At 47.5% G+C, this 27,434-nt stretch overlaps 1 protein-coding gene across 1 annotated transcript; it reads right to left on the reverse strand.

The window, feature by feature from the left end:
• Window positions 1–9,823: 9,823 nt before the first annotated feature.
• REELD1 (reeler domain containing 1) lies at window positions 9,824–27,151 on the reverse strand. Its single transcript, XM_032632007.1, is given in 7 exon segments — window positions 9,824–9,872; window positions 9,874–10,427; window positions 11,584–11,647; window positions 13,078–13,392; window positions 24,946–25,107; window positions 26,914–26,977; window positions 26,980–27,151. Coding segments are annotated over 7 exon segments (1,380 nt in total).
• Between the last annotated feature and the right edge of the window lie 283 nt (window positions 27,152–27,434).

Genomic DNA, 27,434 nt, shown 5'->3' on the forward strand with positions numbered 1-27,434 from the left:
GCCGAGCCCAGGAGTGGGTGTGGCCCCCCGCCCGCTCCCCGCAGAGGGTCCCAGTTCAGGCTCCGAGGCAGCCCTTGTCCACGTCATAAAACCCCATTCACGCGGCTCCGTTTAGCATGAAGGGCCCCCTGGCGGAGGCCTGCGGAAATCGCCGGCCCTAAAGAAAGCTTCCCTGGCAGAATTTTGTGCGGAGGAAACTCAAAGGGCTTCTGACCATTCCCATTCCCTTTCTGGTCCGCTTTCCAGAGTCCATGAACTTTTCTCCGTTTGGATGGATTCCAATTCATCTTCAACCATTGCTACCACGAGTAGTAATAAGATAGCTGCCGTTCCTTCCTTCCCCCATTCAAGAAGCATATTTGAGCACCTACTGGGCACCAGGCACTCTGTTCTAGACTCAGACCACCCAGACAGACAAGGTCCTGATCTCATGAAAATTACAGTGTAATTTGGAGGTAGATGATACACAAGCAAATATATCATTCTGAGGCTCTGAAGGAAACCAAGAGAGTGTAATGAATAACTGGGGGGTCGCGAGATTAAGCGTTTGGACAGACTGCTCTGAGAAGGTTACATTAAGCATCTATTATGGGCCAGCTGTTTGCTGTGTTAGAGGTTAAGGATACAAAGATAAAAAGACGATGTCATCTGTACCTTCAAAGAGCTCAGAGCACAACGGTGAAATAATAATTCCATAGGATTCGAACAGGGAGATTTCACAGTAGCCCTAAGATCTATTGCTCAAGGTAAATCTGCCCAGTAAATTGTGTCATCCTCATTTTATAGATGTGTAGGTCTGAAAGGACTGGCCAGACGTCGTCGAGTTCATCAGTAGCACTGTCAAGTTTAGAACCGAGGCCCGTCTGACTCCCAAATAGTGTCTATCTTTCTTTCCCTATGCCCTGTTTCTTGGTGGAAATGGGGAGGGAAACAATGAGATCCCAAAGTCTCTCCCAGCCCGCAGGTTTCGAATGGGCATCCCGCACCGTCTGAAGTGAGTTCACAGTACGCGGCTCCCTGTCTCCCAGCATCTGCTGCAGGACTCCCGCGAGAGTAGAGGAAGGACCCAGACCATACACTGGTTCTAGCTCCAATCCAACGTGTTGCTTCTCTGGCTCTTGAGAGTGGTACACAAGTCTGGTCGTTGATGTCAGACTCCCTCGACCTCGGTCCTGCAGAGATGCTGAGGAGATGCTCTTCCACAAAACGAACTCAGATCCAAGTCCACACCCGGGGACCCTCCTTAGCTTCCCTTCACGAGGCTTCTCTCATCCAGCAGCCAAAGGGACAGGTTTCCTGCCTCTGAGTGAAAAGGTCACTCAACACTTCTGCCGAACTCATCACTGACCGGACCTTAAGCAGGAAGAGGAAGGAAGAAAAGTCCACCGGAAGTGACCCTTGTCTATTCCTCAGTTGCTGGTGGGGAAAGATTAATGGCCCATAGCGGGCTGCCTGCCGATGGTGGCGTGATGGTTTGAGCCTCTTCTCTGAAAGCCATGTTGTCACACCAGGGCTCCTGGGAGAAGAGAGGAAGACAACTGGGCCAACTCCTTGGGTGGTAGGGCTGTTGATTTGCTGTCGGCTAAACAACCCACACCCAGAGTCCAACATCTGTGCGTCTGCTTGCACTGGCACAACAGGAGACAAACGTGCCCCGAGACCATGGCTCTTGGAGGGCTGGGAGGTAACTCCTCTACGCAGATATCCTGCATGGCCTAATTATATGACTTGCTTCTGTTACAGAAATGCCGTGCTTTACCCACTGTCCTTTCATGTAGTAAATCTATATTCAGTTGCTACTCTGTGCCAGGCACTGTGCTAGATGCCAGAGGATACAGCAGAACATAAACACACAAGAGTTTGTGGAGTTTATATCCACCAGAATCTAAAGCAGCAGTTCTCAGCCCTGGCCGCCCACTGGAGTCACCTGGAAAGCTTTAAAAAATACGGACGTGGGCCCCGCTCCTAAGAAGTCTGATTTAATTGGACTGGGATCCTGATGTCAGTGTTTATGTCTGAAGGATTTGGGTCCAGACGGGAGGGCCTCTGAGGGTCTGCGGAGAAGTGTCTAGTCTTCCCAATTGTGCAGTGAATCAGCCTCCCTCCTGGGTTACTTGTGAAGCTGGACCTTTCCCCTACTGCCAGGCTGTGGGAGGGGAAAGCAATAACGCACTCGGGCTCTGTGTCTCCTCCAGAACTTCACTACATCTGTGTGTTTTACTTCTTTTTCTTAGTTTCCCACATCGGGAGTCTTTTCTTCGGAAACTAGGACCTTGCCAGTTCAGGTCCTGAAATCTGGATTCAGAGATGCACAGCCTTTGCCTTCTATCACCCCGGGCTGCAAGTCAACTGCCTCTGACTTTTCCCCTTCTCACTGACTTCCTTTTCTTTGTTGCTTGATTCCGATCTCTTTTTGTCTCCACCTCTTAGATCCGGGAGCCTTCTCAGTTTGCTTTATGGCTCCGGTAGATAGCAGGGACCCATGCCCGGGGCTGAAGGACCTTTCGCCTCCTTCAGCCCTTTCTTCTCTAATCTCCTGCAGTATCTCTCTCTTTTTCATCCTCACCATTTTCCACCCCCAGATCTGTCCCCCTCTCCTGCCCCAGCTTCTCTAAACACCTCTGGCGCTGGGGCATAATTCCTGCAGGAGACAGGAGAGGAAGCATCTGGGGGTGGAAATTAGACGTTGTGAAACTCTCACCATCTTCCCCAAACCTGGCAGACACCAGACCTGGACAGCACCTCTCCACAAGCATTAAAGAGAGAGAACAAAATATATTTGTTTGTTTAATTGTTTAACATCAAGAAGACTTGATTTTCAACCCCAGAGGGTCTGGGCAAGCAGAGACTCAGCTCAATCAGAGGGCTTGGGCTTACATCATGCCCTACAAATAATAATAATCATAACATAATAGTACTAATGCTTGTGCTACATTTGGAGCTTGAAATGATCAGTGACATTTCCCCTGATGAGGTTAAACAGCCCGGCTCTCGGGGCTGCACATTTGCATAATAAAGATCAGAAGTCACCGCCTTCTACAGCTCTCCTGGCACAAGCCTCCTGTCCTTGATTCAGGGACACCACAACCACATCCTAATGTACTCCCATCTGTGGTCCTGTGCTGTGATTCTAATCTTCGGCTTGCAAGTGAAATGTCAGGGTTTTTTTTTTGTCTGCGAGAACAACAAATTATGTCTCTAAATGAGAAGATGCCGTCTGTAATGGATAATACAATCTGAAAATGCAGAGGCAACATCTGTGACCCGTGATGCTAACCTGGCAAGCTGTAGTCTATTTTTCTAGCCTATCAGATGATAGGAAAACATCACTTTAGGTATAATAATTAATCATTAGTCAAAGTGGATATCCCCATTGGTTCCTTGCCTCTCAGACAACCCTGCCTAGCCTGACTATAAATCAAGAAAACACATTCTTTAATATCCAATGGAATGTATCTCCAGGCAGCTTCTTTCCTCGACGAAGTAACTAACAAAACCCTTGGCAGAAACCGTCTCTGACCAGCTGATGGGGGGAAGATTCTCCCAAGGGGCTCTTGGAAGGAAGGAAAATGCAGGAGCCCAGAGGAAGGGAGGCAGTGAGTTCAAGATGGCGTCTGTAAACCAAAGAAACATCTTAAAGTGGTGTCTCTTAGCTGGGTAGTGGATGGTGACAGCCAGCACCTTCCCTAGCTGGGCCTATTGGTCTCTTTTCCCTCCGTTGTGTCTCCTCCCCTTGTAATAGGGGAGAATCTTTTGTATTCTATTACAAGTTAATCACTAAAGGGATGTTGCCTATAAGATTAAATTGTACATAATGGCCCATCTCTGGGAACCCTGCCTCCCAGGTCATGAACATTAAGCTAAAATACCTTTGTTTAGCTCACGGGAAACATCCTGACCAGGCCCACCTGTGAAGGGCTGCAGGAAGGAAGAAATTAACACATCCCTTCCGGAGGCTGATGGGAACCAGGGAGTGTTTGACTTTACTCCCTCCCCCTTTTAGTATAAAAGAAGCCTGGATTCTAACTCAGGCAAGATGGTTCTTTGGGGCACGGAGCCCACCATCTTCTCGGTTTGCCGGCTTCCCGAATGAGGTCGTTATTCCTGGCCCCAGCAATTCGTCTCTCCATCACTGGCTCGTCGTAGGGGAAGCAGCATGAACCTAGACTCGGTAACACCCTCAGCCCACCGCAGTGGTCATCGCCCGAAGTCCGTTCATCCTTCTGGTCCTAATGGCAGCTGTAGATTAATCATTCTAGGCCATTTTTCTGCTTGATTCCAGGCTCTCTCTGGATCCACTGAAATATTTACAGCACCCAACATGCTCCAAGAAAATAAATGATCTGCCGAGTATGGCGAAAGAAAAGTGGGTTGGAAGTCGAGGCGAGAGGCAGGAATCCGAGGACCACCTAGACCCTACCTTGTGGTTTGACTGTGACGGCTCGGGGGCCTTGGTCTCATCATCTTTAATGAGGAGGTGTTGTTGATGATTTCAGTCCGTGCTTCTTGGAGCCCTGCATTTCTGAGGCGGTGCCTCAAGGTGAGAGAGAAGGCGGAGGAGAAATATACTCAGCCTTCAACTACAGCATTCAGCCTTTACTGTCTCCCCTGATAGGCAAAATTAAAAATCCAAAACCGCTAAGTCAGATTATCTTTAAAGCCATTTCCAGTTTTTGAATCTTGTAGTTCTCTATTGCGATACTGCCCACTCCATCACTGATATGAGAATGATTTAGGAGATGCGGCTTCATCTAAGGGCCTATCATTGCATCTCTTAGTTGCTAGGCCAGTGGTTCCCAACTGGGGGTGATTCTGCCCCCCAGGGGACATCTGGCAATGTCTGGGAATGCTTTTGGTTGTCACGCCTAGGGGTACCACTGGCATCTAAAGGGTAGAGGCCAGGGATGCTGCTAAACCTTCTACAATGCACAGGACAGTCCTCCACAGAATGATCCAACCCCAAATGTTGGTAGCATGGAGGATGAGAAACCCCGTGCCAGACCACATGAACTGGGGAAAGGATGCTCCCAGGTGAAGCGGGAAGACTCCTTTCAGTTTATCTTCTACCCAGCCAAGATTGAAAGGACAAGTCCATTCTCAACTCCTCCCCCCAACAAGAACTCTCCAAGCCTTGGATCTGAGACACAGAATATTCCCCTCCTGGGGACAGTGACACACAGCACTCTTTAGCTCACCTTTGGAGAGAAAACTCGTACTGCTTGACACCCAGGCACCTGCAGCAGCCCAAGGTGCTACATATCCAAATTCAATCTAGACCAGGCAATGGTGACAGTAATACAAACACTGAACTTTTCACTCGTTATTTATTGATAACTTACTATGTACCGGGAGCAATTAGCAATGAATAAACAATGTCTCTGCCTTTACAAAACACCCTAGTCAAGGAGAGTCAGAAAATAAACACACAAATGAATGCGTAGACTCAGGAGGTAAGAAGCGCTGTCAATATCGTAAAGCAACCAGGGGCATAGAGAGTGGTGGGGGGCCGTGGACAGGAGATGCTGCTCAGGTGAGGCAACATGGGAGCAAAGTTCTGAAGACTGTGGAATTCTGGGGGGAACCCGTTTCCAGACAAGAAGGGCAGCCAGACCAAGGGAGCTGGATGGAGCTCTGCAGCATCCCTGAACCATTCTTGGAAACTCAGGGAATGTGCAAGAAGGTGGTTGGAGGACGGGGTCTCACAGTACCTGGTCAGCCCAGTCCGGATATTGACATTTTATTCTGCGCAAGATGGAGAGCCATTAGAGAATGTGGAGACAGCGTAGCATGAACGATTTATGTTTTAAAAGCAAAATACAAAAACCAAAAATCATTTGCCAGACTTCAGTTGTATCTGCCACTCCACCCACCTGCTCAAAGGAGCCGAGTCTCAAAATGTTCACTTTTCTTTTCGCATTTAAAGAACAGAGCAAACCCACAAAACATCGACCAGCCTTTCGTCACAAAGGCCCTCCTGACATTCTAAGCCAGAGATGATTATGGCTGCTTTTGCAAACCCCTAAAGGCCAGATGGAGCCGAGTTCTGAATAGCTTAAGAAAACAGAGAAATTCTCAAGTTTAATAAAACAAATTAATGCAAATTCATTTCACTCGAATAGAAGAAATTCCTTGCCACACACCGTTTTTTAGAAGAGGGGAATACGTCGGGGTGACATGAAATCAAATCACAGAGCCTGCATTCCAGAAAGGCTGGGATCACTTTGTAATACCGGAAGTCCAGGACCGGGAGAGGGTATATGCTATCTGTAATTTATTCATAAAATGCCGGCTCTTCCCAGACAACATTTCAAATAAAACGTGACACTTGTTTAAATATTTACTGGCTTGTTGATCCTTTTTTTTGTTGTTAATTAGATTTTTTTAAAAAAAGAAAACAAACATTGTAACAGTAAATTAATGCAGACAGCCTCGCCAGTGAGATAGCTCAGCCGGGCTACAGTTAAGCGTTAAGTCGTGATTTACCAAAATTATTGTATCCAAGGGGAGAAATTAATTAGAAATATCAAAAATAGCCTCTGAATGTAAAAAGGTTAAAGCCCACCCCTAGCCCCGATCTGTGATTATGAAATTAGCACAATAGATGTAAAACCATTTGTTTAAAATAGAGATTTTAGCAATTGTTTTTCTGTTATCTTCCCTGAAGTGTGTCTTTAGCCCCAAACTTCCTTCTCCAAGAAGTGGTTGGCTGAGCAATTCTCTAGCTGTTCCCACAAAACAAAAAAAGTTATTTTAAGATGCTGCATTTGAGTCCTTTGCCTTTTTATAACTTTTAAGGGCTTTGTGCTTTAGTAAGTGCCTTCAGGTTAAATGAACACTGCCTACTCACTCCCCTCTGGGGCTTCTCTGAAGCCAGGCTTAGAGGACCTTCAAGATCACAGTGACTGAGGGGTTTTATGTGTCTTGAATTCAGGCTTGGGGATTCCAGCCACCCTTCCCAAAACGGAGTTTACTCAGAATGTCTCAGCAAAAATGTCTGACCCCAGCAGGAACTGTAGCCAGTGGCTGCCATGACAACCAACGCGGTGATGCCTCCACTGGCTGGGCTGGGGCAGTAGGGCCACAGGGGGAGAAATTGTCACGGACAGGGAATCACATTTTTGGTGGCCATAGGATTTCTCTAAATGGACTAGAATTAAAGATAGTGTCTCAGCTGCAGGATGATGTTAATAACAATGGCATGTCGGTTAGAGGTAGCTAAGTGTTCAACATGCATTTCGTCTTCACAACAGCCAAAAGAGATAAATCATTTTGTGATCCATTGATCTCTGATGAGGAAGCTGAGGCTCATAAGTCTGGCTGACTCTTCTGCACCCTGTCACTATCGTGCCTGACCTGGAGTTCCCAGCTGGGGAAGAGGAGGTGCCTAAACCCTAAAGCCTGGGCAATTCCCTGGCCAACCAGTGGGCATGGGTTCGATCCCTGGTCGGGGGAACTAAGATCCCGCAAGCCTCGCGGTGTGGCCAAAACACAAACAAACAACCCCCCCCCCCCCAAAGCCTGGAGAGTTCCCTCGGCCCCTTTGATGCTTTGCAGGGAGGGTGACCCATGGCATCTCCTGAAGCTGAGCAGCTGTCTCTTCTCACACAAGCCCCGTGGCAGGTCAGCAGTCTAACCAGCGATGCAGTGAATTAAGCATAGCTTCAACTCCTTTGCCACTTCTTCCTTTGAAAACTGAAATCTGTTGCCCTTCCTTTGGAAGAATGAGGGCTGTAACATGCTGTGACCACCAGAACGTGGCAGGAGTAAAACCATGTTACTTCCCAGGCTAAGCCTTACAAGATGCCCAGCTTCTGTTTTGCTCTGCCTGGGACACTCCTTCTGGGAACCCAGCCACTATGCAGTAAGAAGCCACAAAGAGGAGAAGCAAATTGTTTCTCACACTCATCCACGGCCCCAGTGAGTACCCAGCCGGCAGCCAGCATGAACTGCCAGCCCCGTGAGTGAGTCACCTGGGATGTCCCAGCCCATTTGACAACAGGCAGAGCAGAAGAGCTGCCCAGCTGAGCCCAGGCAACCCCAGCGTCACGTGAGACCATCAGTGGTAGGCGTTGTTTTAAAGCACTGGGTTAAGGGGTAGTTTGTTTCACAGCAATAGATAATCAAAACAGTCTGTTTACACAGGATAATATCCTCTTGGACAGGAAAGATTTGGAAGCTAGTGTATGTGTGGTGCACCCAGCTCTGATGTGACCTGGCCAGCTGGGAGCTCTCCACTAGTGAGATGGCTTGTCTTCTGCATCTTGGAGGGGGGCATCCCTTGGGAGGGTGGGGTATGTAGGAGGGATATCTGTGGCCCCAACTGGAGTACAGTACATGTATCTCTTTCCACAGCATTCCTAGAACACCTTCATTTGTGAACACACAATTACCTAGGTCTCCACGTGCCCAATGAGGTGCTTGACTGAAGTCAGGGGACAGATCTGTCAACCCCAGAATCCAGGAGCAGAGAGTGTTGGAATTGATGCCCGGTGAGCTAACAGGGGCTGGAAAAACAGAAGCAGCTCTTTCCTACATACCCAATTTTTAAAAAATGTTTCTGTTGAATCGAGATGTCACGAATGCCTCCTTCTCTTTAAGCGATTTACTGAACTTATTGCTCATGAAGTTATTGTGAGAATTAAATGTGAAGATTAATGTACAGTTCTTAGCACAGGACCTGCACGATTTAGGTGCTCGATCAAGAAATACCTTTTCCAAATTTATAGTGGTTTTCGTTTCCACATTTAAATAGATCGTGACTCTGTAATAGGTTTACCTTTGAAAAGGCAGCTAATTCCATTGTGTTATATTAGGTGAGCACATTCGAGAGTTACATTCAAACACGTTGTTTTGACTGCATGTAGTATCTATGGGACTCTTGCTAAATCAAAGTGATCTTCATAAAGTCATGAGGGCGGGTAGACAGTCTTCGTCCTTCTTGCTTTCTTAGACGGGTAAAGACTCTTCTTAAAACTGTGCTGGTATCATCATTTTTTTCAGCCTGACCTTTCGCAAAAGGCAAGATGTCTGCTAGTCTCTGGGATACATGAGTCTCTCATCAAGTGTAAATGGATGGGTGATCTCAGATCCATTTACCCCTGTTGAAGAGGCTTGCTTACCCCTCTCTGGTGTTTATGGCCTCCTGCTGCATGTATGTTTTCCCAAAGATGTGGGTAATCAAACTCTCTAAGCTCTTCCTTGCTTTGGATCAATTTCCATGGCAGATTTGCCGGGTTTCTGAGTGTCCAAGAAGGCTGAATACCCTTGCGCTCACCCAGGCAACGACATCAGAGCCACCTTTGAACTCCAGTTTGGAAAACAGGACTTCTTTGGGGGTGGTTTGAAGAGGCAAAGGGAGGGCTGCAGCCCTTTTTCTTGCAAGAGACTCAACCTCAACGTTACTTTTTTTTCAAAGAGAGTCGATGAGGCTGACATGCTGAGGAGGGACAGAAGTTCTATTTCTGCGGGTTCCTTAAGGCAACGGAGGAAGCTCAGTGGCCACGGGAGTCTAGTTAATGAGGAGATTATACAATATTCATTGTGTAGAGTTTAACTCTTCAAACAGAACGTCTAATTGCAAAAAGAAAACAAAGCTGCTAAAAAAAAAAAAGAAAGAAAAAAAAAACTGCTAAATTACAGATGTTAAGACAACAAAGCCAGAAAAGAATTCCCTCTGTCGATAAAACTGTCCTTTTGCTGCTCCCTCCATTAACTGTTCCCTGATGGGAGGCGCAGTGAAACCCTGTCCTCATTAGCTAGTCTCAGTAGCTCTGTTCTGGCTGAGACACTCTGCAGGACTTAAGGGGGGCACTGAGAAGCCTTCTCAGAGGACTGTTTTCTTGCTACCCACAGAGGGAGTGATCCAGCTGTATTGCTTCAGCCAAAACAAAACCGTTCTCCCCAATCCTCCTGACATGCACCATCTCGCCTCCGTCACTCCTGGCAGCTGCGTGCCCAGCAGGCTCACTGAAGGATACTTCTGTCCGCTTGTGGCAAGACTGGGTATGCAGGTAGCGAAGGCCAGCAGCCACGGCCATGCCCAAAGCAGCTGAAAGGCAAAGCAGGATTCCCAGCTGCAGAGTCCCGAGCTGGATCCCCAAGGGGGCCCTGGCTTCGTCTTGCCCAAGCTCAGGCCTTGGGTTGGTCTTCCTGGGGTGTCGCACGCCACTCTCTCCATTGCCCTCCCTCACTTTGGGCTCCTTGTGCTTTGACTGAGGCAGGAAACTGGCAGAGGGTCTTGATGCCTCTGACTGACCACTGGCAGTGGGTGGCCTGGAGGTGGCAGAGGTGTGGAGGACAGGGGTTGGATTGGCCGCCCTGGCCCCATGTCCAGTGAGTGCCCCAGAGGACCAAAGGCGAGTATAGGATAGATGGACAGTGTACAGAGGAGGCCTCATCACCGTCCTATTTGAGGCCTTCATCTTGTCCTAGAAAAGCAAAGGAAAAAAGAGAGATCAGAGGGGCTGGTCTCCCCCCTAAGCAGCCACTGAACTTGGCAACTAACCTGAGTTCCTTAGAGAATCCCAGATCGCAGCTGAAAACCCAGCCTCATGCCTGCTCTTAAAAGAGCTCAGAGGGGACTTCCCTGGTGGCGCAGTGGTTAAGAATCAGACTGCCAACGCAGGGGACACGGGTTCGAGCCCTGGTCCGGGAAGATCCCACATGCTGCGGAGCAGCTTAGCCCGTGCGCCACAACTACTGAGCTTGCGCTCTAGAGCCCGCGAGCCACAACTACTGAGCCCGAGTGCCTAGAGCCTGTGCTCTGCAACAAGAGAAGCCACCGCAATGAGAAGCCCATTCACCGCAAGGAAGGGTAGCCCCTGCTCACGGCGACTAGAGAAAGCCCGCGCGCAGCTCCGAAGACCCAACACAGCCAAAGGTAAATAAATAAATTTAAATAAATTAATTAAAAAAAAAAAGAACTCAGAGGAAAACGTCCATGCGGATAAACATGCACTTGTTATTGATGGTGATGGGGAAGCTAATGGAAACTCCACTGAGAGATCATTCTTGTAAGTCAAGAATAAACTTAGGGTCGTTTAAGAGGCTTCTAGACCAATGTGGGTGACAGTCATCTCCAATGGCTGAAAGCTTTGAGTGTGTCTTTTTATGCAAGAGGGACCATTGAATCTTGCTGTAGGTTCCAATCAGTTTGAGTACGGATAGTATACCATGTTTTATTTTGTGTTCCTTTTAAGAGTTCAAAGGAATAGTATATCATTGGGCATGTATATTTTATATCACCCATTGATCTCACCTCTGGGACCATACATGGTATTTTGAGGCCAATGTTATGAAGGACAGGGTGGGGGGAGGAGGAGACAGGGCTTATTAACCGAAGCTAAGTGGGAAAACAACTCGCTAAAACCATCAATTTCTACAATTGCCGATAACTTCAGAGATGCTGTGTATAATGAAAAGGCTGATATTGATTGGAAAAAGATGCTGTGTATATATCATACCCTTGCCTCCTTCTCTCTGATTTTGGCTACTAGTCTAATAGCTCTGATTTCCCAGCCTGGAACTTCCCACTCTGGCGTCAAAAATACCAAACTCACTGCCCATGCACAACTTGGCTGTTACCTGTTCATCCCTATCCGAGGGCAGGCAAGTTTCCAATGAATCAAAGCTTGGATCATTCTGAGTCCTAAAGGGAAGGGAAAAAAGGCTTAGAAGGAGTCCCTAAGTATCGGGGTTTTTTTCTTACCTTTCATTATAAAAATTTTCAAAATAAACAAGTAGAATAATATAATGAACCCCCAAATATTTACCACCCAGCTTCAAAAATTATTAAATCATGACCAATTTTATTTTATCTTTATTCCTACCTACCTACTTTGCCGCCAGGTTTTTTTGTTTGTTTGTTTGATTTTTCCTTCAGAAATTAATTTATTTAATTTATTTTTATTTTATTTTGGAGTAGAGTTGATTAACAATGCTGTGTTAGTTTCAGGTGTACAGCAAAGTGATTCAGTTTACATATATGTGTATCTATTCTTTTTCAAATTCTTTTCCCATTTAGGTTATTACAGAGTACTGAGCAGCGTTCCCTGTGCTAAAACCTTTCTGGCTATCTATTTGAAATAGAGCAGCGTGTACATGTCAATCCCAAATTCTCAATCTGCCCTTCCCCGCTGGTGACCATAAGTTCGTTCTCTAAGTCTGTGAGATTGTTTCTGTTTTGTAAGTAAGTTCATTTGCATTATTTTTTTTAGATTCCACACATAAGTGATATCGTATGGTATTTGTCTTTCTCTGACTTTATTTCACTTAGTATGATAATCAAAAAGCAACGTTTCCTGGGGCTTCCCTGGTGGCGCAGTGGTTAAGGATCCGCCTGCCAATGCAGGGGACATGGGTTCGAGCCCTGGTTTGAGAAGATCCCACATGCCGTGGAGCAACTAAGCCCGTGCGTCACAACTACTGAGCCTGCGCTCTAGAGCCCCCAAGCCACAGCTACTGAAGCTCGCGTGCCTATAAAGTCCATGCTCCACAACAAGAGAAGCCACTGCAATGAGAAGTCTGTGCACCGTAACAAAGAGTCCCGCTCACCACAACTAGAGAAAGCCCGCACATAGCAACGAAGACCCAACGCAGCAAAATAAATAAATAAATAAAAGCAACATTTCCTGTCACTGCTGTGTATACTGATAAAATTACATTTGTTGGAAACACTGGAGTTTGGAGTTGGAGAGGGAATGGGGGCGGGTGATGTGTGAAGATGGCAGCAAAGACTCAGTGAATGCTTTTATTGATTTGTATAATTTATATTTATATATATTTACATATTATAAATGTATGTATCTAAAATATAAAACCTATATTTATATTTTATTTTATTTATAGCAGCATCTCAGAGACCTCACCCTGTCCAAGACAGTACAGTTTCCCCAGGTAATTTATATATCCAGCTCTTCTGACCAGTGGCTTTTCTACAATCAGTTTCTCACGTACTTAAGAATAAATACGGTTGAGATCTTTTTCAGTCTGACTCCAAGAAGGTTCCATTTCCTTAGCACCCTTGAGTTTGGCCTCATCCCACCATCTGTCCCGAATGGCCCACCCCTGGCCCATTACCTGTGGTGGGTGCTAGGGCTGGAAGCAAAGCTCTCTGAGGAGAATCCCCTGATGGCCATGAACCTCTCCAGCCCACGAATGTCCGGGGATGCTTCCAGGGTTCGGCTGCTGTCCCCACTGGGCTGGTGGCCATCGCTGACTACGGCAGCTCTGCGTGAAGATGCTGGGAACGGAGTCTCTGCAGCCCCAGGAAATTCTGTCACCCGAACATCGGCAGGAACAGGATCTAAGCTGTCCTCTCCTGCAGCTCCAGGGACGGCCACAGCAGAGATATTTGTGCGCTGCTGAGGAAGAATGACGGGGACCCTGGGGGCCAAGCGGAGGCCCAGAGACACTACAGGGAGAGAAGGAGAAATCAGTTCCTTTTATCGATTAACACACACAGCCAGGACAATGGGCTGAATGCCAGAGACTTTAACGTGCCTGGGGACAGACTATTAAGTGTGAACCACTCAAAAGCATCACCATAAAGATGATTTGCTCAGTAATAGAAACTCCTGACCAAGCAGCAAAGCACCTGAATTCTCATGTCTTTTTAAAGAGTAAGCTCCTAGGCTTCTGGGCTTGTGCCTTCTTAACAGTCACCAATCATAGAATATAGAAACCGCTGTGACCACTCTGTTTTCTCACTTCTGCCAAAGCCTGCTTCTAGCTAGAAAATAAAATGGAATCCCACAAATCACAGGTTTTTTAAAGCCCTAGATCATTCTTGCCATAGTATATTAATGCAAAATGTTTCCCCAGGGATGGTAAGGGCTCGAGCCTCTGCTATGGGCAGAGGTGGGATCACTGCCCTCCAGTGTCTCCTTTCCCATCTGTGATGAGCTGACATGATGGCCCAGAGCATTAGAAATAGCTTCACAGAGGGCAGCAAACAAACAGGCACAGGTTTTGGCATCTTCACTCTGCTAATTCCTGATTTGGGGTGAATCCTCCAGAATGTCAGTTTCTTCTTTTGCAAAATGAGACTGTTAGACCCAAGCGGTCTACGAGGGATTCCAACTCGCCCAAGAACCGCCAAGAGTCGAGAGCCGTTGCAACACGCAAGAGGTTTATTAGGAGCCGATGCACCGGGGTTCCCTGAACCTCACGCAGGAGGCCGATGGGGAACCCCTAAAAGCGGAATCACATACTTTTTATAGGTTTATTTATTCATAGGGCGGGTATATTCTCACAATGATTGGGTAAATGTGGTGACTTTTGAATTCATTGGCTTAGGAACTTTTGTCCCACCTTCTGGCCGTTATAGTTGTCTGTTCATTGTGGCGGTTAGGGCGTATACCTGTTACGGGCAACTGGAAAATTACCCGCTGTCTGGCAAGTCCCCGTCAACTGAAAAACTCCAAGAATTGGTTTCGATAGGGAGAAGGAGTGGCGCACGATAGGGAGAAGAATTGGTTTCGATAGGGAGAAGGAGTGGCGCACGATAGGGAGAAGAATTGGTTTACGGGAACAAGTGAGGGGGTGGAAAGTCCCTAAAGGCCCCACATTCCCCCCCCCTTTTTTTTTTGTAACTAATTCCAATCATGGAGTTTCAGTTTCTTTTTGCGAGTTTTGGTATTGTTGCCTTAGCATTAAAACTTGTACCGTACTAATGCGTTCTCTAATAAAGGCTATCAGGCGATTCAGAATGCATGGTCCAAAAGTTAAAAGCAACAATAAAATAATGAGGGGCCCTAACAAGGTGGAAACTAAAGTAGTAAGCCAGGGAGATTTATCAAACCATGATTGAAACCATCCTTTTTGATTTTCCCTTTCCTGTTGTCTTTTGTCCAGGCGCTCCCTAAGTTTGTCCATTGTTTTGGTAATAGCCCCAGAATGATCAATATAAAAACAGCATTCTTCTTTTAGTGCAGCACATAGTCCGCCCTCCTTAAGGAACAGCAGATCTAATCCCCTCCTGTTTTGCATTACCACCTCTGAAAGCGAGGTGAGGGATTCTTTTAACTGAGTTATGGAACTTTCTAATGCCCGGAGGTCAACATCTACAGCTTGCCTTAAGGCATCATAATAGTGGGGTTGTTGGATGAGGGCTGTTGTACCCGTTCCTACCCCGGCTGCCATTCCTAGTCCTAGGAGTACAGCCAGGGTGAGTGTTATGGGTTCCCTCTTAAACCTTCCTCTGCCCTCATATTCATCTAGAAAGGATGAATCTGAATGATAAATGAGTCTGGGGACCAGCTGAACTAACACACAAAAATCGGTTGAAGCTTTAAGGACCTCTAAAGAAATGCAGGGGGTCAATCCTGTGTTACATGCCCACCATCCATCCGGAGGAGGGAGGAGATACCCTGAGCCCTGTGGGAGGCTTAAATTGGCACAAAGATGTCGGTGGGACGAGGGGGGCGTTCCTACACATGTACCGTTTCCTAATACTGAGGCCAGGGTCAATTTACTATTTCCTTCTTGTTTCCATCGACATTGATCTGGAGTGTTAACATTATTATAATTAGAATTATATCCTATAGCATCATAATAAGGGGGAGGAGCAGCATAGCAAAGCCAACATGATTTGGTAGCCTCCGGGTTTGTGGCATTTAAAACCTCAAAAGCCGCCTGGACCAATGAGAGCATTCGGTCCCGGGGGGTCTTGGGCTTGATTGTTATTCCTTTTGGCTCAGAAGTTTGGTTTCTTATCTCTGGTAACGCTGTGGGAGGGACCAAAGGTAGCAAAGAGTGCCCTATCTCAGGGTTGGGGCTTATAGGAACTGGAGTAGGGGTTTCAATTTTTAGTTTGATGGTCATTAGTAATCCATCATTATATCCTTCTTTATAAAACCTGATTCCCCATGAATGGCCATTTATCCAGTTTTTATCCTTTTTTCCTGGTTTACTAAAAGAGATCTTAAGGGGATGGCACCATTTAGTACATTCAGGCCTATAAGTTAAGGGGTTGGTTGGGTGTGTATAATTGGCTGTCACCTTAATAAAGTCCCAGCCAGAGGTGGGCTTCCAATAGGTGTCTCCTGTGGTTTCACACCCCCAGCTTTTACAATAAAAATGTTCCTTTCCCCCACATTGATAATTTAGGGACCTATGGCGATGAAATCCCGGGCATACATAAAAGGTAGGGTTGCTAAGTTTCTGTCGCGTACCCGAGTTTTGGCAGCCGTATTGGCCGGCCCGACCGGGTATGGATGGGGCATTTTGACGATCATGGGAGTGTGCTGTGTCCCAATTGGGAGCTCCTATGGCTAATTTACAAACATCGGGGAAAAGGTCTGGCCACCAGGTCCAAGGAGCAGCAGTATGGCTAACAGACCATATTACATCTCCAGTTTGGGAAATTACCTGCCAGGTTAAATGCTGGGGCAGGTGAGGACTAAAATTACTCACAGTCAGTAGGGGTAACAGAGTTAAAGTTATAAATCTGATGATCGCAGAAGCTTGAGCTTGAGCGGGTTGCTGGTCTTTTGGGCTCGCCATTCCGATGTTGCAGATGCTGGTGCGGCCTTCACGTGTGAAGCGTGGATCCACGCAGCGATGCCGTCTACCTTTATAGCTGTGGGGGTGGTGAGCAGGACGATGTATGGTCCTTTCCACCGAGGCTCTAGAGTCTGGGTTCGGTGCCGATGGACGTACACGGAATCTCCGACTTGGAAGGGATGAGCCTCTGCTGGTGTTCCTGGTCGGTAAGCCTCTGCCAGCTGGGACCACACCTCCTTTTGGACCAACTGGAGTCCCAACAGCCTAGCATATAAGTCAGTGTTATTTTGGCAGTCAGGACTTAATTTTTCCCTTAGCGTAAAAAGAGGAGGTGGGGCCCCGTATAGTATTTCAAATGGAGTAAGATAATAGCGGGAGGGGGTATTTCTAGCCCGGAACAGGGCTAAGGGAAGGAGCACCGTCCAATCTGTACCGCCAGTCTCTATGGACAATTTAGTTAGGGTCTCTTTTAGAGTTCTATTCATTCTCTCTACCTGTCCTGAACTCTGGGGTCTATAGGCACAATGTAATTTCCAATCAGTCCCCAGGTATTTGGCCACACCCTGACTTACCTGGGCGACGAAGGCGGGACCATTATCTGATCCTATTACCTTTGGTGCCCCGAACCGGGGGAAAATTTCTTCTAAGATCTTTTTGGCCACCACAGTAGCTGTCTCCTTCTTCGTCGGGAAAGCTTCTACCCATCCTGAGAAGGTATCTATAAAAACTAGAAGATACCTGTTACCGTACCTTCCAGGGCATATTTCAGTGAAGTCGACCTCCCAATAGGCTCCTGGGCGGTCTCCTCTGAGCCTTTTTCCGACCTCAAGTTTTCCTTTATGGGAGTTTACCTGTTGGCATGGAATGCACTCTCGTGCAATCTGCTCAGCTATTTTGGTTAATCCAGAGGTATCATAACCTGTCTTATGTAATAGGGATACCATCTTCTTGGTTCCCAAGTGTGTCCATCTGTGAATCTGCTGTAGCATGGATTTTGCTTGTTGAGGAGATAATGTTCCTTTAGTTATGGCTGGGGTAATTGTTCCCCTATCATTTGGTTTCCCAGGACTCTCATCTGATAGTTCTAGTATGATTTCCCGTAGAGCCACTTCTCGTGCCACCCTATCTGCCATGTTGTTGCCTCTTGTCACCGGGGTATTGTCCTTCTGGTGTCCGGGGCAATGAATGATGCTGACTTTAGTGGGGAGCATGAGGGCAGCTAGCAGTGCCACTATTTCTTCTTTGTTTTTAATTTCTTTGCCCGCCGAGGTGAGCAACCCTCTTTGTTGGTAAATGGCCCCATGGACATGGGCGGTAGCAAATGCGTACCTACTGTCCGTATAGATGTTTACCTTTTTGTTTTCTGCTAGTTCCAATGCTCTAGTCATGGCGATTAGTTCAGCCCGTTGGGCCGATGTCCCTTGTGGTAATGCGGCTGCCCAGATGACCTCTTTCCCGTCTACCACGGCAGCTCCCGCCCGACGCTTACCTTCCTCTAGGAAACTGCTTCCGTCAGTAAACCAGGTAACGTCGGCGTTGGGGAGGGGCTGATCCATCAAGTCTGGTCTGCTACGGTGTGCTGCAGCCAGTACTTCCTGACAATCATGGATGACGGTAGTGCTTTCCAGGTCAGGGTCGGGTAGCAAGGTGGCCGGGTTGAGTCCTGTGGCTGAGGTAAACTTAATACGATCTGAGTTTAACAGCAGGGCTTGGTAATGAGTCATCCTGGCATTTGTTAGCCATCTGTCGGGTGGCTGGCGAATTACATTTTCTAATGCATGGGGGGCTGTTATCGTTAGGTTCTGCCCCAAAGTCAGTTTGTCAGCATCTTTGACCAAAGCGGCCACCGCGGCGATTATTTTTAAACAGGCGGGCCATCCTGCTGCCACAGGATCCAATTTCTTTGATAGGTACGCAACCGGGCGATTCCAGGGGCCCAGTTTCTGAGTTAGTACTCCCTTTGCGATGCCTTTATTCTCGGCCACGTACAGATGAAAAGGCTTAGTAACATCTGGTAGCCCCAGAGCCGGGGCTGATAGTAGGGCTCGTTTAATTCGGTCAAAAGCCCGTTGTTCTTTATCACCCCAAGCAAAAGGGATGCCATTTTTGGTCAGGGGATATAAAGGGGCTGCTAATTCAGCAAACCCCGGAATCCATAGCCTACAAAATCCGGCCGTCCCCAAAAATTCCCTAACTTGTTTGGGACTCTTGGGGGCCGGTATCCGGGCAACAGTGTCTTTCCTGCTTTCCGAAAGCCATCTCTGTCCTCCTTTTAACAAGTACCCCAGGTAACTAACCTGTCGTTGACATATTTGTGCTTTCTTTGCTGAAGCCCGATATCCCAATGTTCCCAGTTCTGTTAACAGCCTCTCGGTTCCCTTGATGCAGTCTTCTTGGGTTTCAGCAGCTAAAAGAATATCATCGACATATTGAAGTAGAGTTACCTGGGGATTGGATTCTCTATAAGATGCCAAATCCTGGTGGAGAGCCTCATCAAAAATGGTGGGGGAGTTCTTGAATCCTTGTGGCAGGCGAGTCCATGTCAGCTGGCCTGACATCCCAGAGGCTGGATCCTTCCACTCGAAGGCAAAGTAAGGCTGACTGAGAGAAGAAAGTCTCAGGCAGAAGAAAGCATCTTTAAGATCCAAAACAGTGTACCAAGTGTGCTGAGGTGGAAGAGTACTTAAGAGATTGTAGGGGTTGGGTACCGTGGGGTGGAGGTCCATCACCCGCTTATTTACCTCTCGTAGGTCTTGTACCGGTCGGTAATTATTAGTTCCTGGCTTTTTAACTGGCAAAAGAGGGGTATTCCATGCAGATTGGCACCTTACCAGGATCCCTAATTCCAGTAACCTTTGTATTTGAGGACGGATGCCATCTCGGGCTTCTTTACTCATGGGATATTGGCGGACCGTTACTGGGGTGGCGGTTGTTTTAAGTTCTACCACCACAGGGGGCCGATATTTTGCCATTCCCATACCGGCAGTTTCTGCCCAAGCCTGTGGAAACCTAGTCATCCAATCCTGCATGTCAGCTTGTGGAGGCGAGGGTGTTTCATATATCCTGTGTTCATCTTCCAGTTTCATGGTCAAGATTTGGAGTAATCTCCCTTGGTTGTCAGTTATGGTGGGCCCTTCTGGTTGAAAGTGGATTTGGGCCCCCACCTTAGAGAGTAAGTCTCTACCTAGCAGAGGGTATGGGCACTCAGGTATGACCAAGAATGAGTGGGTTACTCGTCCCACCCCAAGATCTACTGTCCTTCGGGTGGTCCATGAGTACTGCTTATTTCCAGTGGCCCCCTGGACCCATGACCTTTTAGTTGAAAGGGGGCCCTTTGAATGAAGGAGGACTGAGTGCTGGGCTCCGGTGTCCACCAAGAACTGGACGGGTTCCCCCTCCACTTTAAGAGTTACCCTGGGCTCGGGGAGAGGGTCCGAGCCCTGACTTCCCTAATCTTCCTCTTCCAATGTTAAGATTTTATCTCTGGTTGGCCTTCCCCCGTTCCTTTTTTTAGGGCATTCTCTTGCCCAATGACCTTTTTCTTTACAGTAGGCACATTGGTCCTTGTCTAATGGCCGCCTTCTATCCGTTGTTCGCCCTTCTTGTCTATTTCTGTCTCTACTGTTTCCTCCTCTGACTACAGTGGCCAGTATCTTACTCAAATGTCTTTCTTGCCTCTTATCTCGTCTTACCTCACGAGCCTCTTGTTCCTTCTGCTTTCTTTCTTCCCTTTCTTCCTCTGTCTCCCTCTTATTATATACCTTATCTGCCTCTTTTACTAAGTCCTGAAGGGAGAAACCTTGTAGGCCATCCAGCCTTTGTAACTTCTTTCTAATATCAGGGGCCGCCTGGTCAATAAAGGCCATTGCTATGGTGGCCTTATGTTCCTCAGAGGTTGGATCATAAGGAGTGAATCGTCTAAAAGCCTCCATTAAGCATTCTAGGAACACGGTTGGCGATTCCTGGGGCCCCTGAGTTACCTCTCTTACCTTAGCCAAATTCGTGGGGCGCCTGGCCGCTCCATGGAGACCCGCCACCAGAGCCTGGCGATACATTTTCAGGTGCTCCTTACCTTCCAGGGTATTAAAGTCCCAATTCGGCCTGACGAGTGGAAAACCGGCATCAATCTCATTAGGCAACTGGGTAGGTTGTCCATTGGCGCCTAACACATTCTTTCTAGCCTCCAGGAGAACCCGTTGCCTCTCCTCAGTTGTGAGGAGAGTCTGGAGGAGCTGTTGACAATCATCCCAGGTGGGTTGGTGGGAGAAGACAAGAGACTCTATTAGAGCAGTAAGAGCCTGTGGGTTTTCAGAGAAAGTAGGGTTATGCATCTTCCAATTATAAAGATCTGCGGAGGAAAAGGGCCAGTATTGAAGGGGCCTATTCCCGTGGTTATCGGGGGGGCCATATTCTCTAAGGGGTAAAGCAGTAGAATCCGGGGAAACAGCCCTCCGGCTTCTGGTGCCCGCCGAGGGACCCCCCCTTTCCGCCATAACAGGTGGCCCTACTGGTGCGGAGGGTTGTGAAGCTGGGGGTCCTAGGGGCGACATGGGATTTAGGGCCGGAGGATAAGGAGGTGGGGAATCTAGAAGAAGCAAATCAGACTGCAGGTCAGGATATATCGCCTTTGGCGGGTCCGGGGCAGCAGATGACTTTTCCGTGTCTGGGGTTTTCTTCAGGGCCAATATCTCCGATTGTGCTGGAGCGCATGCAGACGTGCCTGTTGAGGAAACAAAGGGCCGGACCCACGGAGGCGGGGAGAGAACTAGATCTTCCCAGACCAAGATATATGGTATCTGGTCTGGGTGTCCGTGGGGTCCTGTGTTAAAGACCCTAGACTTGACTAGCCCAACCTTATCTAACAAAAAAGATCCTTCGGGTGGCCACCCTGTCTGAAATGTAGGCCACTCAGAGGTACACAGCGTTTGCCATTTTCCTTTCCTTACTTCTACCGAAAGGTTGTGGGCCCTAGCCCTAACTTCGGTCCAGTGGCTTAGGGTAAGAGAAAGAGGAGTCGTCATAGTTTGTCCCATTGTCGTCCGTCAAAAGAAAGATAATAGTACAGAAAAACAATAAAATTTCAAAAGACACACATTGATATTGCCGCCGCGAACTTAAACCCGAAACCAACTCAAATTCAGATGGCAGCTTATATAACCTGCCAGAACCAGATGAAGGGGAGACAAAATTTGTTTCTCCTTCCAGATGGACCACCAGGGCGTCCCCCGGGGCCCGTGGACACCAGCTTTCGGCACGTCTGCCTAGCCAGGAGTCCAATACAGATTCCACAGCAAGCCGGTTCACACGGCTTTTTCCTAATGGCGGCTAGCAACAAACAAACGACAAACAAACAGACAATTGGGCTCGAGCCTACCTGATACCTCCGACTCCCGATGTTCTTGTGACCCGGGGGCGAGTGGGGATCCCGGACGAGCCCCCAAATGTTAGACCCAAGCGGTCTACGAGGGATTCCAACTCGCCCAAGAACCGCCAAGAGTCGAGAGCCGTTGCAACACGCAAGAGGTTTATTAGGAGCCGATGCACCGGGGTTCCCTGAACCTCACGCAGGAGGCCGATGGGGAACCCCTAAAAGCGGAATCACATACTTTTTATAGGTTTATTTATTCATAGGGCGGGTATATTCTCACAATGATTGGGTAAATGTGGTGACTTTTGAATTCATTGGCTTAGGAACTTTTGTCCCACCTTCTGGCCGTTATAGTTGTCTGTTCATTGTGGCGGTTAGGGCGTATACCTGTTACGGGCAACTGGAAAATTACCCGCTGTCTGGCAAGTCCCCATCAACTGAAAAACTCCAAGAATTGGTTTCGATAGGGAGAAGGAGTGGCGCACGATAGGGAGAAGAATTGGTTTCGATAGGGAGAAGGAGTGGCGCACGATAGGGAGAAGAATTGGTTTACGGGAACAAGTGAGGGGGTGGAAAGTCCCTAAAGGCCCCACAAGACCAGTAATGGTACCTACAGCCTAGGACTGTAGCAGGGGTAAAGTGAAATCATTGATGTGAACACATGCAGCACAGTGCCTGGTACAGATGTGACGTGCACTACGTGTTTACCACGATGATAAGTAGGGCGACTGCGATGTTGGTCACAAAAAGGTGCTGACAGAAGTTTCTCTGGCCAGGGCTGCAGCTGGGTTGGATTGAATTCTTTCTTTCTCTCTCTCTCTCTCTTTTTTTTTTTTTTTTGTGACACTTTGTTCTAATGTCTTCATTACTCAAAAATACCAAGATTGAAGTGAAAAATAAAGAAGGCTTACACAGACATGCAGAATTTAGCAAAAATTCTGACAGTTTTAACTCCTGCCTGAACTCTAAATGCTTTCAGACACTTTCTGCAGACCCACTGTGTGCCGGGCATCATTCCAGGTGCTGGGGATGCAGAAGTGATGCCGATTGCTAACTGTTGTTTCTGAATTCAAAATCTAGGGGACAGGCTCCTAGATGCCTAACCTTATAAATCGCAGTGTGATGAGAGCTTCAATACCAGAGCTAAAGAAAGCAATTACAGGGCTTCCCTGGTGGCGCAGTGGTTGAGAGTCCGCCTGCCGATGCAGGGGACACGGGTTCGTGCCCCGGTCCGGGAGGATCCCACATGCCGCGGAGCAGCTGGGCCCGCGAGCCACGGCCGCTGAGCCTGCGCGTCCGGAGCCTGTGCTCCGCAACGGGAGAGGCCACAACAGTGAGATGTCCGCGTACCGCAAAAAAAAAAAAAACAAAAAAAGAAAGCAATTACATTTGCCTACCAAGAAGTAAGGGGGAAAGGCTCACAAAGGAGATATTTGAATCGCTCCTGGAAAGGTAAATAGTTCAGCATGAGGAACAGTTCCATTTAAGGAAATGTCAGAAGGCAAAACATGGAGATATAAAAGTAGGTCATGCCTAGTGCGGTTGGGTAGGACCCCAAAGTGTTCCAAGGCTCTGCTGGAAAATAAGTTTGAGAGATACAATATACTATCTTCCCAGTAGGACAATTTGTCACTCACATTTGCCAACTGAAGTCTTCTTACAGTTAAAAAATCCATTTAACTTTGTTAGATGACACCTCCCCCAATGTGTGCGCATGTACACACACACACACACACACACACACACACACATTCGTTTTTCCCTTGGGAAGCGCTGGGGTTTGTGTAGAGGAATGGGTAAGAAAACAGGCAGGGGCCAAGGGGAGGAATGTGAGTAGCATGATGAGGGGTCCACCCTGTAGCTGCTCAGATTGGAGTCCGCCACCCCCCAGGGGATAAGGTGCCAGCAGGGTCAACCATCTGAGAGACTTCACAGTATCAACAGGACCCATCTTCCTGAAGCCTCACTAATATTCATATTCATCTTAAAACAAACATGCCTGGGATCAGAATGCAACATTCACATGATTTATAACATGAAACAGGAGACTTTAAACCCGTGTTGGATTTGCAAGTTCTCCTTAAGGCCACCCTCTCAGACCCTGAGACCTTTTCTCTGCTTTTAGGAGTATCTTGGTGAAACGGCTGGAGGAGCAGTGCTGGGCAATGTGGAGAAAACAAAGGTTTTGGTCACAGGCAGGGATGGAGGGTGGCCCAGGGTTGGCTCTGAGCCTGAGTCTGCTAGACTCGCAAAGTCAGGGATTCATATCAGATCCCGGCTACACCATGTTAGCCCGGAAAGGAAAGTGGAACTGAATGGATCAAAGGTTGGATCTTCTGTGCAGCTGATTGGATGGAGGGCATCTGTTCAGAGCACTTAACTAGATATAAATAAGGAAAATAAGTTCCATTTCACCAGGAATTTTCAGGTGGATCAGACATTCTCTAGCTGGTTAGGGTTTTTTTCATTATCTGTTTTTGTTTGTTTGTTTTCTCAGAAGTTCATGGGCCAATGGAATCTAAAGTCACTTGGTGAGCCAGGGAAAACATCCATTGCCATCGAAACAGCCTCTCGTTCCTCATTCTGTTCTACAACCCAGGCTGCAAAGAGCCATCTACCTACCTCGGAAAGTAACAATCAAAACTGGATGAACTTACATAAAAAAAGAAAAAAGGGTTATTTCTTTCTGGTACTGCCTGTGCAGCCTCAGGGGTCTTGGGAAAACAGCTGAAATTTCGTGGTGATTTGTTAAGTGTGGGAGTGGGGGAAGGTGTATGGCTAATTTTTTGGTTTTGCAGCTCAGTTCCAATGCTTCGTGGCCCAACTTCACCTGTGAGGTTGAGCCGGACAGAGTGTGTTTGCTGCAGCGAACCCTGAACTTGCAAGAGTCTCCCCGACCCACACCCATGGCTGTGGGATCACATCCCCAGGAACTGTTGACACTCCCAAGGCAGGTGTCTATTGGTGGGGTCCCAGGAAGCGGAAACTGGCTGGAGTCACTCTTAAGTGGAAATTAGTAACTGTGAAAATAATGCTGCCAACCAGGCTGGTGAATGCAGCGGCAAGCTGCGCCTGGGGCGGTTCCTTCCATGCCCTCCGGCCTCTGCCCAGGGGCTGGCATAGGTGAGCCAGACTCCACATGGCTGTCGGAACTAGCTCTACTGTGTGTCTGTTGAGACACGACAGATGATTCAATCCTCGCCCAGTAAACGAAATATGACTGGACCACTGATAAACTGTGGAGAAAGAAAGCAGAGTGATTCGAGGATTTAGTTTCCCTTAAATTGTAGCTCGGGCCATCCTGATAGAAAGGAGAGAACAAACAAAAAGATAAAGAAGAGCCCAAGTCTACATGGATAGAACTTAGAGAGAGATGATTGTGTTACTCCCTCGGGTGACTACAGGAGACAATAGGTACAAATCAATTACCCTCCCGAATAAATGCAATCATTAAGAAGCTCTTTTTGACTAAAAGGTGTCTTCTAGAACCGTGGACTCAAAAGGTTTCATCTTCAACTGTGATCATTCGCCATTACTGGTATGTCATGAATTGGATTACACCCTTCATTGAAAATTTTATAAATCTGTTGTAAAATTGTATAATCCTATTGGAATTGTAAATGCTATTGAAAATGAGAGGTAAATCATTCATATTCTAAATAATATTTTGAACACATAATGCCTTTCTTCAGTAAAAATCATTGGCACCAACATGATCTCATTCATCCTCCCCCAAATTTCACCGAAGTGGGGATTATTGGCAAGTACCATTTTTCTCACTGTAAGTATTCAGAAGGCAGTTATAAAAATGTGATGAATTAGGCTGAGATCACCCAGAGAGTTAAGGGGCAAGTAGAAGTCATGGTTTGTTGTCATGTCAAGGTTATGGTGGGAAAGGATCCTGGGAGGTGAGAGAATGTAGGAGGACTTGAGAGATGCTTCTGACCAGTGACTCAGCTCCTTTTTCTGCCAAAGGGAGATAACAGTTTCTGAACTACTTCTTCTGTAGCACAGAGCAGCTATGACAGTAAATCTAAAAATACAAACGGAGGGGCTTTGAGAAATAAAAGTAACTGTACAGATTGAAGACCTTCAGGCACCACACATCCCTTGCATTGGGACCAAAGTCCTGGCAGGAGCCAGTTACACCAACAGTCGAGTGGGTCCTGGCCTTTCCAGATGGACAAAGTCGTCAGGGCACAGTGTCGTCCTCGTTGTTTGTCCTTCCTGCTGCTTTAGGCCACCAGGAATGGATGGAAGGAAAGAGGACCCTGAGGGATGGGGGACGTACACCTCATCTCTCAGGTTCCCCAGTGCAGAGGGGACAAGCATGGGGTCTGGATGTCTCCACACTTGGGCACAACCTCCCTCTTCTGTATATGAGGGTGTAGGGGAAAGAAACAGAGGAATACATACCCTTTCCTAAAAACCAAAAAAAAAAAAAAAAGTTGTTCGCTTTCTTGGTACATGTGAGTGAAAAGAAGGACAAAGCCACAGTCTCATTTTGAGGAGCGATGATGCTTGTACGGTGCTTACAGTTGCCGGGAACTGGTCCACGCAGTTGGCATATACTGGCTCCTTCGTCCTTATGCAACACTACGAGGTGGGTGCTGTCATGATCACACCTATCTGGGGGACAATAAGCCGAAGCACGGAGCTCTTAGTGGCTCTGCCCAGGCCCAGGAAGTGTCCACTGTCTGCCTGCTTCTGTCTCTCTCTTTCTGGGCTCTCTCTCGACTCTCCCACCAACAGCTCTTTTGTCCCCTAGTGAGAATTCCTGGAGAGATTGGCCAAGGTTCATCTGTGCGTGGGGAGGAGGGACATCACACATTCCTGGACCATGGATAACAGCACAGAGGGGAGTTGGGACAATTTTTTTCTAGTCCCCCCTGTAGAGACACTCTAGTTGGGGCAGCCCCAGTGACCCTGTCCTTGTTATAAGGTGGAGGGTGGGAGGTAGGAAACGAGAAGAAAGGGAGGAGAAGCTCCCTGTCTTCAAAGTGGAAGCTCAGTTACCAAGAACCAGAACTGGGCTCTCTTATAGGAATCTGACGTCCCTTACAGGGTGGGCGGGGGCCCGCCACTCAAACGACAGATTTCTCTTCCGGACTTGTCCACGTGGGTGACTGTGTCAGCCTCTTTAAAACAAGCCATCGGTTTGGAATGAGGAGGAATGAAAACAAAAGTGCCAGCTATCTGATGATCAGACTCCCTTTGGGCCTGAAGTAGAAAGCCCATGAAATCACGACTGCCCCTCACAGCCACTTCCACAGAAAACATCCATTCAAGGTCAACACACTTGAAGGAGTTCCACTTGGTGACTTTACATGCGTATTTTCAAAATGAAAAGCTTAGGACCAGCCCAGTCCCCCAAAAGTACGCAATTCATTAGGGGGGAAAAAAGGGTTGAAGTGCTATTTCACACCCAAAATAAATTCCATTTGTAAAGATGGAATATAAAAGATACGTAAAAATGAAATACAAAAGAACTAGAAACAATAGTTTGGCTTTTTTTTTTCATTGTTTTTGTTTTGGGTTTTTTTTACTTTTGTTTTTGTTTTAA

This window comes from Phocoena sinus, chromosome 5 (genome assembly GCF_008692025.1).
Source record: "Phocoena sinus isolate mPhoSin1 chromosome 5, mPhoSin1.pri, whole genome shotgun sequence".
NCBI lineage: Eukaryota > Metazoa > Chordata > Mammalia > Artiodactyla > Phocoenidae > Phocoena > Phocoena sinus.